This window comes from Sprattus sprattus, assembly GCF_963457725.1.
Source record: "Sprattus sprattus genome assembly, chromosome: 12".
Classification (NCBI taxonomy): Eukaryota; Metazoa; Chordata; class Actinopteri; order Clupeiformes; family Clupeidae; genus Sprattus; species Sprattus sprattus.
The window spans coordinates 7,083,666-7,098,963 of record NC_137910.1 but is presented as its reverse complement, the minus strand read 5'-3'; the positions used below and the strand labels follow the sequence as shown (position 1 = coordinate 7,098,963).

General features: G+C 44.6%; 1 protein-coding gene across 1 annotated transcript in view; it reads left to right on the top strand.

The window, feature by feature from the left end:
* Positions 1-3,532, top strand: part of lrrc1 (leucine rich repeat containing 1) — a 30,751-nt gene extending 27,219 nt beyond the window's left edge. The window contains exons 13-14 of the mRNA XM_080848665.1: positions 1,511-1,653; positions 1,964-3,532. Of these exons, the coding sequence (XP_080704791.1) occupies positions 1,511-1,653; positions 1,964-2,122 (302 nt within the window). The 3' untranslated portion in view covers positions 2,123-3,532. The remainder of the gene's footprint in view (positions 1-1,510; positions 1,654-1,963) is intronic.
* Positions 3,533-15,298: the final 11,766 nt, after the last annotated feature.

Genomic DNA, 15,298 nt, shown 5'->3' with positions numbered 1-15,298 from the left:
ACTCGTAGAGGTCGAGTCAGTGCGGGTGAGCCTGGGGGTTGGGGGCAGATTGTCTTACAGTAAGCCTATGACTAAGCAGGGATTTGAAACTGTGATCTGGCATCCCCAAGCCCTCGCTGAGCTGGCTCACGAGACTCCCTCGCCTCGGCCCGGCCCGGTTCGCCCGACATCCTGGACAGGGGGTGGTGTTGGAATGACAAGGAGGTGAGAGGTGCCTGAGTGTAAGGCCTCCTCTCTTTCTCTCACCGCCCTCTCTCTCTCTTTCTCTCGCAGCCCTCTCTCTCTTTCTCTCACCGCCCTCTCTCTCTCTTTCTCTCGCAGCCCTCTCTCTCTCTTTCTCTCGCAGCCCTCTCTCCCTCTATCTCTCACCGCCCTCTCTCTCTCTTTCTCTCGCAGCCCTCTCTCCCTCTATCTCTCACCGCCCTCTCTCTCTCTTTCTCTTTCTCTTTCTCTCGCAGCCCTCTCTCCCTCTTTCTCTCACCACCCTCTCTCCCTCTTTCTCTCACCACCCTCTCTCTCTCTTTCACTTAACGCCCTTTCTCTCTCTTTCTCTCGCAGCTCGCAGCTCTCTCTTTCTCTCGCAGCCCTCTCTCTCTCTTTCTCTCAACACCCTCTCTCGCTCTTTCTTGCTCTCCTCTGAATGATTCACTCTCTCCCTTCTGTCTGTCCTTCATGTATTGCACTCTCTCATAGCTGCCCCCCCCCCCCCCCATATGTCTCTTACCCTCCTTATGTTCTTTATCAACAAATCCAGCCAGGCTTTAAGCCTGTATGCAGCCAGGTGTTGCTTGGTTTGCACTGGCCTCTCATTTGTGACATGCACGCACGCACACACACACACACACACACTAGCGTACACACACACCCACACACACACACACATACTAGCGTGCACGCACACACACACACACACACACACACACACACACTCCCACCCTGCACTGCACTGCTCTGCATTAAACCATCCTCAGTGGGGTTTAATGTGGTGGCTAAGCAGGGTGAGATTACTGGTGCCTGGCCTGCCACCCTGACAGCCTGATTTGATCCTCTGTGCTGTGCCGTGTGTGTGTGTGTGTGTGTGTATCTGTGTGTATGTGTACCGTGTTTAGGCCTGGATAACCCCATGCTGTGCCGTGTTTCGGCCTGGATAACCCCTTGCTGTAGTGTGCTAGGCTGCGCTGCGCTGTTCGGTTTAGGCCAGGATGACGCCATGCTGTACCGTGCTAGGCTGCGCTGTGCCATGTTTAGGCCTGGATAACCCCATGCTGTAGTGTTGTGTGCTATGTTCAGGTTAAGCTCATCATGCAGTGCTGTGTCGTGCTATCCTGGGCTGCGTTGGGTTGCTGTGTAGTGTTTAGGTCTGGATAACTTCACCCTGTGCAGAGCTGTGCAGAGTTGTATTTGGGCCTGGAGGACCTCAAACCCACAACCTTTATTTTGTGCCAGGCCAGGCTTTTACTATATAGAGTTGAGTTGTGACCTCACGTTTGTCGCTATTTGTCGTGTTCAGGCCTGGATAGCCTGGCACGGTGCGGTGCCCTGGAGAGCCTGGTGAACGACATGGCCGACACCACGTGGGACGACCGGCCTCAGAACCGGATCAGCGCCATCCGCTTCCTGGAAGATGACGACGAGGAGGAGGATGACGAAAAGGTCAGTGTTCAATGTTCAGCATGCTTACAACAGGATAGACAGCATTGTATGAGAAGAGTACTCTAAAGAGTGCCTGTCGCATATGTTTATGCATTACCTACACGTTTATATGGCTAATTAAATTAACGAGTCAATGAGAGCCAACATGGAAGGAGTGAATGGATGAGTGAATGAATAACATTGGGCAGAGAGTACTCGGGATGTGCTCTGTTGGAATGGGAGTTGTCTTGTCTGAAGCCTGGCCTGATCTGAGCTTCATCCATGTTTTCCCCATTTCCCCCCCCCCCCCCCCCCCCCCCCATTTCCACAGGGAACCCTGATGCGTCGAGCAACGCCTCACCCCGAACAGCTGCGGAGCATGAAGAAGACTGCCGAGAACCTCCGCAACGACATGAACGCCGCCAAAGGCCTGGACTCCAACAAAAATGAGGTCAATAATGCTGTCGACCACGTGACCACGTCTGTGTGACCTCGCTCTCGTTCTCTCCTCTCTCCATACCTCAGAGATTTTTACCTCCTGTGTCTCTTGCCACTACTCCCGTGCTACACGTCACAACTTGCCCCCTCTCCTCGACCGCCAACCCCATTGTGGGACCCCAAATCTGTTCCCCAACCCACCCCCTGCTCATCCTGCAGGCCCTACCGCATCCCTCCACCCCCCCACCCCCCCAACCCACGGATCAGAACGGGGACTTCCATGGGATGGGGGGCAAGGGTTTAGGGTATCATCGCTACGGTCCACGTGCCTTCTCCAAATGTCCAATGCAATAACCTGCACAGGTGTGCTTCTTTTTAATATATGTGTGTGTGCGTGCGTGTGTGTTTTTTTTAAATCCAGTGCTTTTAACATTTTTGTAGAGATGGTAAATAGGTAGTTGCACTATTGAAAGTCTTACCACAAAATACATGTCAAAAATCTTAAATATATAAATATATATATTTTTAAAACACTGGGCGGACACTCGATTTTTATTTTATTTTATATATATACTTATTTGGGGATACCCAGGCTTTTTTGGACCTACTGATTTGAAAATTATTGTATAGTTATTTGTGAATATTACTTTTATACTTTTGGCAGCTGTGATGGTGTAAATTTCTTAAAGTGTATAGCAAGTTTCTTGATCAAAGGCAGAATTTAACTGTGTACTCAAAAGTGGGCACAATATAATTATTTTAAAGAAAAGAAAAAGTGAAAAAAAAAATACAAACAAATCTTATTTTTTAACATCTCCTTTTAAGTCTTAAGTCTTTAAACAATACGACGCCTCAACACTTCTTCTCTTCTGGTCGATTGGTTATAGCATACTTCTGCTTGGATGTAAATATAGCACACTTTCTGAAGGGCTGACACAGAATACACTGTGAAATTTCCGTTACCACTTTACAGCAATTCAATTGATGAGAAGTGTGGAGGCTGTCTGACGCTTTCATTGCGCCTCTCTATTTTGCTTTAGCTCTCAGAATCATAATTAATATCAGCCTCAACATTTTTGCAAATGTTCCTTATCTCCTATGGAACCGGTACACTAAGAATCATTTTGTAATACAATAATGTACATTTGCTACTTCTTACTATTGTATAGTTATGATTAAAAAAAAAAAATGCTGTTGTCATTAATATGAAATGCACTTTTGCAAGGGTTTCTTACTCTATAAAACTGCTTATTCTCATGGTACACTACAGACTTTTACTTTGTATTTTTAACTGTATGCAGGAGTGAATTTTGGACATTGTTCTTTTTTAATGATTTAACTTTTTATGATTTTTTTTTTTCCAATGATCAAGCTGCACAAAACCAATCTCAAACAGGCACAATCTTTGTGCTTAAAAACTTGGACTTTTAACCACTGATACAATAAAATGGATTTGTACAACCTCAAATTATGATTTTGTTTTTTTCACTAGGAATTAATACTTACATTGCTTCAAACCAAGGTCTTTTCTTAGGTCAATGTGGGGGGGGGGGGGGGGGGGGGGAATAAATTATATTGTTCCCAGGTTACATTGGGTTGACGTACTCCTCTATATCCAATGCATTAGACATAATCAAAACATCATCTCCTGAGACTTGCTTCACCATTGACTCCACCCGGCATTACACGCTGAGAAATCCACCCCATCCCTTCATCAATCCTGTCATAATCTCTGCCAGGACAAAGCCAGGGAGATCGGAATGAATAGTATTCCGCTGGCATTAGTTGGTTATCTCCGATGGTTCTGATGGGGTGGAATGACATCAGACGTCTTCCCAGAAGCGGCATCCGTTCGATCCGTGCATTGCAGCTTTAGTGTGTCGTGACCTTGCATGCTTCAGACCTTTTCTGTTCACCTCTGTGTTGTCTTTTGTGTTAACTGGTCATTGTCAAATGTCCTGCATAATGTTATGTGCAGAAGGGTGTGTGTGTGTGTGTGTGTGTGTGTGTGTGTGTGTGTGTGTGTGTGTGTGTGTGTGTTTGTGTGTGGGTGGGGGGGCTGTTGTTTCATGATGGTGCATAATCTATGATATTGTTATTTCCACACATTTGCTGTATTCTCCACTGTAGAATGGGGCGACGTGACCACTGCCAGTATGCTGTTGATTTCGAACGTTGATGTGTTTACATTTACAAAGTGCACCTGATTCTGTGGAAAGTGATTGCAAATGTCCCTTTGGAATTGAATTTTTACTTTATTTGATATTATTATTATTATTATTGCTGCCACACAGTATGCATGCAGACCTTAAGGTGTCTGTGCTAGTCTAAATGTGTTCTTTAAAAAAGCTCTATTGAACAAGTTGGCAGAGAATATGTTGGCACAATCATTTTTATGCACTTTAACTTAAGGTGTCTTGCGCTAGGCTTAATGTGTTCTTTGAAAAAGCTCTTTTGAACACAGTTGGCAGAGAATATGTTGGCAAGATCATTTCTATGCACTTTAACTCCCTGAATAGTAAATTAATTCTTGGCCTTTTATTGATTTTTCTCAAATATTGGTGGTCTGGGGCCCTAATTTCATAGCGCACGGGCTACGTGCAGAAGGAACTGCGCAGTGAGAATAGGTGGGGAAACCTATATTTGCTCATTCCATTGGCACAGGGCTGGCCGCTATCAAGCGTAAATAGGTAGAGTAATTGATGGGTGTGGCAAGCAAGTCATTCTTTATCATCCAATCACACTAGATTCAACCATACGTTTATTATCCTTCGCACAGTTGTTGTTCTACAATGGAGAAAACTAATTCCCGGTCACGAAAAGAGCACTTCACACCAGGTGACACGGAGGTATTTATGCCTGACATGAACTCATGTTTGGGACCCAAACAGAAAAGGCCACCATTATGTTTCCAACTTTTCTTATTCATATTTATTTTCATCGTCCCTCTTCTGCATTTGGACTCTGTTTGCCCTTACAGCCACATGCTTTGAGTGCTCCAGCACCACCAACTGTATCTCAATGTTTTTATATTTTTAAAAGCACTTGCCATCACAGCCAATCGAAATCAGCGGGGAAGCTGCCAAACAGGAAGTGAGGTCAAATCATAGAACGTAGAATCAAACATGGACTTGAGACCCAATTTTGAGCTCAAAACATTTTGTATAATTTTACCATTACAGGGCACTGCAATAAGCGATTTACATCAATAAGCAATACGTTTTGGCTTAAAACTGTTTATCTGTTTGACTTTAAAAGAAAAAAAACAGTTCTTATGTCTGTTAATGCTGTGTGAGGGCCCAAGGATAAGGCAGTGCAACTTATGACAATCTAATTGATGCACCGGCCATATTTAGATTTTATAGAAAAGTTTTTAAAAAAAATTCACAGACCACAGTTTTCCAAGTTTCATGACATTTGCTACAGATTATCCTAATTTAGGCTTGTTATCACGTGGATTTAAGGGAAATGTGGGATCTTCACAACTGTTACAGTCTATCGAATTTGGTGGCAAATACCCTGCTGAGCTGCTTGGCCCCCTCAACGCTGTAGCTATATTTTGTTAAGTATTAAAAGTGTTATTTGTTTTATTTATCTTCTTAAAGAAACACTCAATGATTCAAAATATGGCAAAGAAACAACTGTTCTGTTAATTGGTTCCTCCTTTGATGCGTGCAGTAAGCCCAGTTGTCATCTCCTGCTGCTGATACATGCAGTTCGGTCTCCCTTTGCAGTGCTCCAGCTAATATGCCCATGCCAATTGTGTAAACACCAACATGTCACAAAGAAGGCACTGACTTCCTGACGGCTGTATTGTAATGTGCCACCTGACTTGTCCAAGCATCTGAAAAGCATTTTTTACTGGCCAAATGTTCGCTCAGTCGACCGTGAAAGGCCATCGCTGCTGTTACTGTCAAAGCAACGGGAAGAGGACTCCCACATCTGTAATGATGTAATGAACAACCTCTCGGGGTAAGTGGAAATAACTCACGCAGTCCTGCGCCTTGCTAAAATGCATTACATGACCTGGACATTCAGTTCATTAAAACCCCACATGGAAAAAAAATTATAATTCTAAAGTTAACGACAGCATTTTTGCCTTACTTTTGTAGTGTCGCTTATCCAACAAGCCAGAATTTTCTGAATATCCTGAGGCAATTTTTTTAAACCTTTGTTATGGCAAGACAGAATATTTGCCTACCAATTGAATGTGCTATGGCGATTTGGTCGTCTGTAGGGGAGAGTGGGGTGATTTGAAGTTGTGCCACCCCTTATTTCTAGGGAACCATAGAAAAAAAATTGTCAAGTGACCACACATTTTTGGAGAGTCAGCCATTTAACTCATCCTGCAAAGAAGAGAGCCTCTTTGCATGAGAGATAAGCACATTTAAGTTAAAAAAAACATTTATTTGCCTTCCAAAGTAAAATTTCTATGGTCACGGTTTTTTGATTGTTGTATCTAAACAGCTATAGACAAGTTTGAAAACATTTCACACATGTTTTAGTGCTTTCGTAAGCTACACTATGAGTCTATATAGCTAGCATGATTTTAGCTCAAAACAGCTGGATGATGCATTTTTTCCATAAAGGTGGGATTGGGATGATTTGTGCCTGGGCCTGAGTTAAGTTGTGCCAGTGATCTGTACAGAGAATTGCATTAAATTTGGTCTTCATTTGAATTTCATTTTGTTCTGAACATGTGTTCATGTAAATTACCTTTAAATAGAATTGACTCAACTCAACTTTGTTCTGATTTGTTCAGGAAGCCCTAGGCTTTGTTTAAGAAAATGTACCTTTGATGTGCTCATGTGGCGCAATAGACTTGTAGAAAATCGGCCTTTGATGTTGTAAAATAACTTTAAATAAACCTTAAATGAGTCATTTTGCATTTAATTTGTCTAGCTTTTATAAAGCATCACAGCTTCTGAGATGCAAATATACTGTTTTACTTCAATAATCAATGGCACAATTTACCCCAATGTATTCTCTTTAATGGCACAACTTACCCCGCACCAGGGGCAAGTTGTGCCACGAGACCAGCTATATTTCTTAAATACCATATTTCAGATCCAAAGTGATTGTTCCCAAGGATGCACCACATCCTGAAATATATGTACATATTTAAGTTGGAAGCATTACTGTCATGGCCTCGCTTAAAAGTCACTTTAAGTAAAAACTGGCACAACTCACCCCACTCTCCCCTACTGTCTGGAAGTTTCACCGAAATGGGGTTGCTTTAAAAGGGTCTAATTTATATATGGAAGACGTTTTTGCGCAAACACATTGCCCATCAATGAAATTAGTGCCCCTGGTCTTCTTCAGTTATATTTATTCCCAGAACGGAGAAATACAAAATGTCAAAGAGATTTTTGTGCTTTATAAGTAGCACCTCTGAACAGTGTGCTCAAAAGGCTTTCTCTGAAAGGTATTCTCCCTTTTGGATGGTTCTAGAATATTTGAATGCCAGTCTCTGAACTGGCTAGAATGTGTACTGTCCTCAAATTATTTCTGAATGTCTTTCAAGTTTCTGAATCATGAATAATAAATTGGGGGAGCAACGTTAAATCAGCTGGTCAGAACAGAAACGTCTGTAAACAGCTTTGAAATGTCATTGATGTCGTCAACGACGTCACCTTTAGCTTTTCTCAAAATGTCATTGCAGAGAGCCATAATCCTCTAAAGCAGATTTTAAATTAGCTCGAGGACATATGAAGGAGAAAATATGTATTTGTGAAGTGTCCTTTCAAGTTTTGTTATGAAACCTTTTTAGCTGTGCTATCCTGAGAAGGTGAGTCAAATGTTAACATACTTAACTATGATTGTATGCTTGCCAGAGGGCCGTGGGTAGGCAACAGCCAACGGGATAAGTAAATGTGATCACTTGTCAAGGACTAGCATGGCGGTTGTGGAAGTTGCTTTTGTAAATTAAGTTATATATCCCTGCCTATTTGTTGCTCGGTGAAATCGAGAGAATTTTATTTGAACTTATATTGAATTTAGTTATTGAAATTTGAAGTGCATCATATTGTTGTGTGCCCATCACCCATGCTGTCACCTTTATGTGGAAAGGTTAAGAATTTGGGTAGCTAATCACTATACAAATAAATACTTTTTCTCACAAAGTCAGAACTGTGCCTGTAGGATGGCACTTGCCTGTTGAAGGGGGGCTACCTTTTCACATATTCATAGTCTTGTGTTGTTACACACACACACACACACACACACACATGTAATAATGTATATTGTAGTGTGACTCAGTAGGACATATGAAGGAATGACACTTTCATTAAAGATATTTAATGAAAATAGCTAGTAAAGACCAGGTTAAGTCTCACTATTGTTTGGATATTTTATATGTAAAATATGTAGAGTGTCAGGATATCAAATCAGACATTAGTATCATAGTTTAAGCCAATATATTGACTAAACTGCATCCTGGAAATGATCATTTTCAGAATGGCACCATCATAATGACCTTTAACCTTTGTACTCTGTTTAGAGGTTTATGGTTAATTTGTTTTCAATGGGAACGCATCATGCTTTCGCAGTCCTTTGAGGTTTACTGTGGAAGCACAGTTTGTTATCTGGCATTTAATAGGACCTTCAGACTCTGATAAACAGGCTGCTGGCTTCCAATTATCTCTCCTCTATCAACCCTTTTGCAGCTGAAATGCTCACTTAACATTTACTAGCTTATAAGCTTTCACTGTGCTGATGTGACAGACAGCTCTACCTTTACCTTTGCAGTCTGACGTGACCAGTGCAGTTTACATTCATCCAGTTTCATTCGATTTTCCATGGCCCTTATGACAGAAGAGGGAGGCGAACTGCAGCTACTAATCTAGTCTCCAGTTTCCTCCTGTCATTCAGCTGAAATGGACCTCGACTGGTACCGGCCCAGATAAGGATCTGGGGCCGTATTCACAAAGCCTTTTATCTTACCACTAGGAGTGCTCCTAACTCGCGCTAAAACCTTTTACGTAGGAGTAATTTCTTAAAAGTGATTCACAACGGCTCTGAGACCTACTCATACTAAGGATAATACCAACTCCTAAGCTTAAGATAAAAACTCCGTTGCTATGGATGACGTCGTTTCTCATGCACGAGTTTAGAAGGGGTGAGGACGGTGATTGGTTGTTGACAGGCTCTCTCATTAAAAACTCATTCGTGACGTCTCTCTAACAATCCCACTATATCGACTGAAAATAAGAGAATAACCTAGGCTTCAAATTAAGTCATATTAAATAGTTATGGACAGTGCAGTTAGCAGAATGCACACGCATGATGACAAGTTTGTGCATCCAACGGGAATGACACTTTGCACGTTAAGAGAAATATAAAGCGATCAATATAAAATATGGCAATTGCATGTAATCAAGGCAGTAATAATTAAAGCACCCAGCAAACTGTAAGGCTATTATATTTCCAGCCCTTGACCACTTCAAATATCAGCACATGCGGCCCTTTAAGCCCTCCAATCTTAATTGATCAAAGCGAAACGAACGTGAAACGTATAGCCTAAGCGAAAGCCTACTGGTCCCAGGACCAATAGCCACTGTCACCCCAGCGGCATCCAGCTGGTAAGTTCTCAAAAACCTGCTGCAGACCGCTCTGCGTTGAAATGCACAAGTCATCGGTACATCCAACTGTTGGATGATGTGGGGTCTACAGTGCGTTGATAGTTTGATGAATTAAACGGCTGAATGATGATCCCCAGTGTCGTCATTTGCGTTTTCCGCGAAGCCAAATAGCCTATCTTTATGTTTCCAAACATTTCACTTCGGGACACATCGTTGTTTAAAGGCGTCATTGCATCCCGCGCTAATTCTACGACAATATTAATACCTTCACGGTTTAAGCAATGTCTTTTATCAATTCCAAGTCGGCTGCAGCCATCTTACGATTTTTTGTGAATAGGTCTTAGTGACTTAGGAGTCCTCATGAGGAGTTTTAAGCTGTCCTAGACTTAGGTGCTACTTTTAGGGATAAAATATTTTGTGAATTGCTCTTAGTAAAAAAAATTAGGAGTCCTACATTTAAGACTGACACGCCCATTATTTTTAGGAGTTTCTCCTAAATTCGCCACTTATGAGCTACTTTTAGCCCTAAGATTCTTTGTGAATACGGCCCCTGATCTGGAACAGAGCCGGCTACGAAAGGGAGAACGAGGAGACTCGCAGGGGTTGGCAGAGTTGTAATTTCTCACCTAAAGGCAACCCGGTGTGATATGTGTTCTGCCTCACAGGGAGATAGAGCCGCTAAGCCTGCTGTGAACAGTGGCGGCGGGAATGGCGGGAATGGCAGGAGCAGCGGCGGCAGCGGCGTTGTCAGCCAGACCTGGACACTGCCCAGCCTGCGCTGGGTGCCAGGCAAGGAGCCGCCCCCGCAGGTGACAGGCAAGGAGCCGCCCCCGCAGGGTGGCCTCAACCTCAACCACGTCCCTGCCACAGACAGAGTCAGGGCCCGCAACTCCAACCCTGAGAAAGACGCGGAGGAGTTGCCGTCAGACACAGACGAAGTAAGGTCGCTCTCAGTAGAAGATATGGACAGTGACAGTTTTTGTTACACATACAAGCTGATGTCAATGTCAATGTCAACACAATACCAGTCAGTTCTCTTCTCATATGTTTATAATGAGGTGGCCAGAGCAGGGTAGTCTACCACTAGCATGTGTACCTTACAAAACACACTGTCAAAAGTCTCACTCCCCTGGGAAATACCAAAATGGCTGCGAATTTGTAGAACCATGACAGACCTCCTCATTACTCTCTCCCTTTCTCCCTCTCATTAGAACATCACTGCTCACTTCTCTGAGGCCAAGCCGCCTGGCCGGGGCCTCAGACATCACCGGTGCGACCTGCGTCAGGACAGCCGGAAGCTCCCGAGGTGCCGGGCCATGAAGTCGGCCCTCTGTCACCACAGAGATGGGCCAGCGGAGCCGTCTGAAGGCAGTGCCATGTCCGAGAGGCCTGGGCCAATACCCGTGCCTGAGAAGGCTCCCGTGCTCAACAAATCATTCATCTCCCAAGTGCCATTAAGAGTAAGGGAGCCTGCTTGGTCTTTTTCACTGCTTTAAGTCACAGGAAATGTAATGAAGACACGGCTAGAATGCTATCTCACAGGCCCCCAGCTCCTGAAAGGACCTCAGGGACCTCTAGTTATTGGGAGCAGAGGGTCGTGGGGGGGTGGGGGTACCCATGTTACTTCAGGGGAGTGTTCCAATTTGTGACAACAGTCTTTCAATTAAAAGATGTAACTCTTGAATACTTTAAACATAACTTCAGAGATAACTTCAAGCCAACCTGCCGCCCTCCAGAGCCAAACATTGAGCTCATGGCTCAGGGCCTGACAGGCCTGTGCAAGGATTGATTAGAACCTAATTAAATATAAAATAGAAAGGGCATCTACAAAAAGGTGAAAGGTGAAGGAACTTCATCAGGTTCCATTTTGTCATAATATATGGCTTCAGAGCTGAGAGTGATTTGGCTCACTAAGTATTCACAGAAACTCCCTCACAGTTGGATACGAAGTGGATCCATTATGGGATCCGCCAGAAAGACAGATTTTAGTTTTTTTCCTGAGAGTATCAAATGTCTGCTAGTTTGTTAGAAGGGGTCGCAGAGGTTCATGTTGTCTCCTGTCTGAACACACATTGTTTGTACCTCTTTGGCACGTCTCGCCGGATTTGCGAGCAGGTCCCCAGGCAATCATTCTGTGTTTCCCTCCTCAGCTACAGATTAAAGTGAACGGGCAGCGCGGGAGTCTGGGCATCAGCATCGCCGGAGGAAAGGGCTCTCTGCCGTACAAGGAGCATGACGAGGTCAGCCTTATCGCCTCGCTGCTCCTCTCGCACCGCGTGCAGAGTTCTGCTCTGTCCTAAACATGGGGCCTGTCCAACTCATTACACCTACATTAGCATCTGACTGGCACCACACTGATATAACACCGCATGCGGTCCAATTCAGAAGATGACAGCTAGCCAAACAAATTAGCTGGCGGACAGACTGGCCCTGAATTTCAATCTCCTGCTCTGCTACAAAAAGGGGCTTGGGGGGGGGGGATGAACCATTCAAACATCTTACCTCTCTTGAGTCTTCTTTTTTTAAGTTTGTTTGTTTGTTTGTTTATTTGCCAGTTTGTTTGCTTTCAGGGCATCTTCATCTCAAGAGTGTCCAGAGGCGGTCCTGCAGAGAGGGCTGGGGTCCACGTTGGAGACCGAGTGCTGGAGGTGGGTGGACACAGTTCTGAGATGCCACTAACAGCATTAGGCACGGAGGCTCACAAGATACTGGTGCTTGTTTGCTTGTACGCAAAATGTTCACACTGCAGTCCAGGTATTAGCTGGATGCAATTCCCTAGAAAAGGCAAAGGTACCTCTCAGAAAGACAAAACCTGTGTTTTGTGTTTAAGTAACCGTATGTAGCAATTGTACTTCAGGGTTAGGGTTAGGATTAGCAATTTTACCTTAAAATAACAGCTTGGAGTACAATGACGTTCAATATGGAGAATGGCCTCTGTGCCATTGCCATACCAGGGTCCGTAGGCATATAACTGCGCTATGTAGGTTTCTGGAAGCCACAGAGGTAGGTTACTGCTCTCTGCCTGACTAGTAAGTAACTTGCTTTGTCTTGTGTTGCATTTGCTTGATGTTTGACTGTGTTAGGAACGTTTTTGACTGTGTCAGGAACGTTTTTGACTGTGTCAAAGTAATCAAATTTCAACAGGTTTCGCTAGGTTTAGCCGCTAGCATCTCGTTAGCGATTAGAAATTCCTTCGTGCTGTGCTAATGTGTCTGAATGGAAATCTAATTTTAAAACATTTCAGTTAGTATGGCAATGTTTTCCTGTGCAGAAATGAATGCCTGCAATGTGCTGTCTTGTTAGTTTCCTTCTGGCCAGTGGAGGGCATTGTGAGACAAAACCATAATCCACCTTTGGCTCTCCTAACAGCCAACATCTGACACCCACTGTTCACTGACAAATACAAGTCAACTGTGTTCAATTTCTGTGCGTGCCTGCACATCAAAAAAATCACTTTATCTATAGTGAATCAGCCCATGTACACTTGACATCAAAAACACCCCTGCTTACTGTTGATCTGCTGTTACTTAACACCCCTCTCACTGTTAATCAGTGTCTCAGTGGGGTCATATCCTAATATGGAAGCCAGTAGTTCAGTGAACTGGTCTTCCTCTCATATTCACACACACACACACACTCACCAGCTGGGTTTAAGTGGCTCCCAGCACCGCTGTGAGATAATCATTTGGCCCAAATGCTGGCAGGTCAACGGCCTGGACATGCAGGAAGTCACCCACCACGAGGCGGTCAGCGCCCTGCGGACCGCTGGGAGCTGCATCAAGATGAAGGTCCTGAGGTGGCGAGCCCTGCCGCCCGAGCTGTGTGCCCTGGCGGAGGACCCCGTCGTTAGGGAGACGGAGCTGGTGATCGGCAAACAGCACGACCCTGGGAACAGCAGCAGCGGAGGAGGAGGAGGGGGAGGAGGTGGTGGTAGAGGTGGAGGGAGCAGCCGGCCCCAGCCCAAGCAGCCCAAAGTGGAGCCGGCGGCCTCGGACTACAGCCTGAGCAAGAGGATAGAGGCCGTTGTGATGTGCAATGGAAATGGAGTGGTGAGTATCTGCCTCCAAGCCTTCCTGATAGCATATATGTGTATGTGTGTGCAAGTGTATGTTTGTGTTTGTGTGTACGTTTGTGTAAGTGGCTGTGTGTGTGTGTATGTAGATGTGAGTGTCTGTCTGGCTTTCTGTGCCAGTCTGTCTGTGTGTGTTTGTGAGGTTTCACATTTATTCACTCACTGACTCATTCAAGTCCTTTTTCCACTCAAGATATGACATTCAGCAAGTTCCAGCACGTTGGAATGGGCTGAATAAATGAATCCCTGTATTGAATTTTTCATTATCTTGGTGAACAACTGTTTGCTTTCAGAACTGGTCCAACGCTGAACCGGGCCAAGGCCGATCCATGAAGGACGCCGGTGCCTCGTCCAAAAACAATGTCCTGAAGGTCATGGAAAACACCATTACGGTAAGTGCTGGCGACCATTAGCATACCTCCAATGATGCGTCTGAGGCGTGATAAGACCTTTCTCTTATGATTCTGCCAACCTCTATTCCAGCCGGACAAGTCAAGGTTTCTCGTCATAAAGCTCCAATTGAACCCTTTGATTCATGTTTTATTAGGTTGTGTTTGTTCTGTAGTGTTTTTATTTGGAACCCTCTATGGTCTTTCTCCAGAAAAATAAAATAAAAACGAAAAAAAAACAGGGTTATTGCCTTGCTGTCCAATCCCAGCTCTCGGTTGTGTAGGTATGCATTACAGCAGCCCCCTTGAGGGGCAGTCCGTAATAAAAATGCTCAAATAATCCAGGAGCAATTTCATACAAAGGCATCTCCTTTTTCCACCCAGTGATTGGCTGACAGTCCGTGACAATACATTTCCTAATCTCTCTTCCTCTCCCTCCCTCTCCCCCATCTTTCAATCCCTCTCTCTCTCTCTCTCTCTCTCTCTCCACCACCACCACCCACACATTGGCTGTGAATCCCCTGACCCCTGCCAGATACCCCGCATCATCCTCACTCATCCGTCTACCTCGGATGAGGACATTGAGCCCCTCACCCCGAGCGCTGATGAGGGGGATTTGGGCGACTTGGATGACCCGGACTCTCACCTGTACTCTGAGTGTTTGAGCAGCGCCTTCCATCCGCCCTGAGTTGCTCGTGAGCACGCACATGCCCACAGGGGAGTGAGGCCACAACGGGGTGCGCCTCTTCTATTCCAAAGGTCTTCTGGGAAGGGAGTCATTGCTGCGTCTGTCAGTCTTCTGGGGGGGGCGTGTGTCCTACCAGTTACTCTCTTTCTGTTTTTATACTCTCTTGTTTGTTGCTTATGGAGATTTGCTTGCATGCGTGTGTGCGCGCGTGTGTATGAATCTGAGTGTTGTTGTTTGTTGATGTCATTAGAAGCAGATTTTGTTTGCTCTTTGGGTTATCGGTTTATCTGTGATGGTTTGTCTGAGCCACGTGTGATTAATATGCAGACTTATTTGAAAGACATTCTGAAGACATTCTTTGATAGACAACACCACACTAAAGCCATCTCTTCTACCCTAACACACACACACAAACACACACACTCACACACCCAGTATACGTAGGAGTTGAAACAATGCAGATGATGGCCAAACATCCCCCTTTCCAATTCATTGCCAA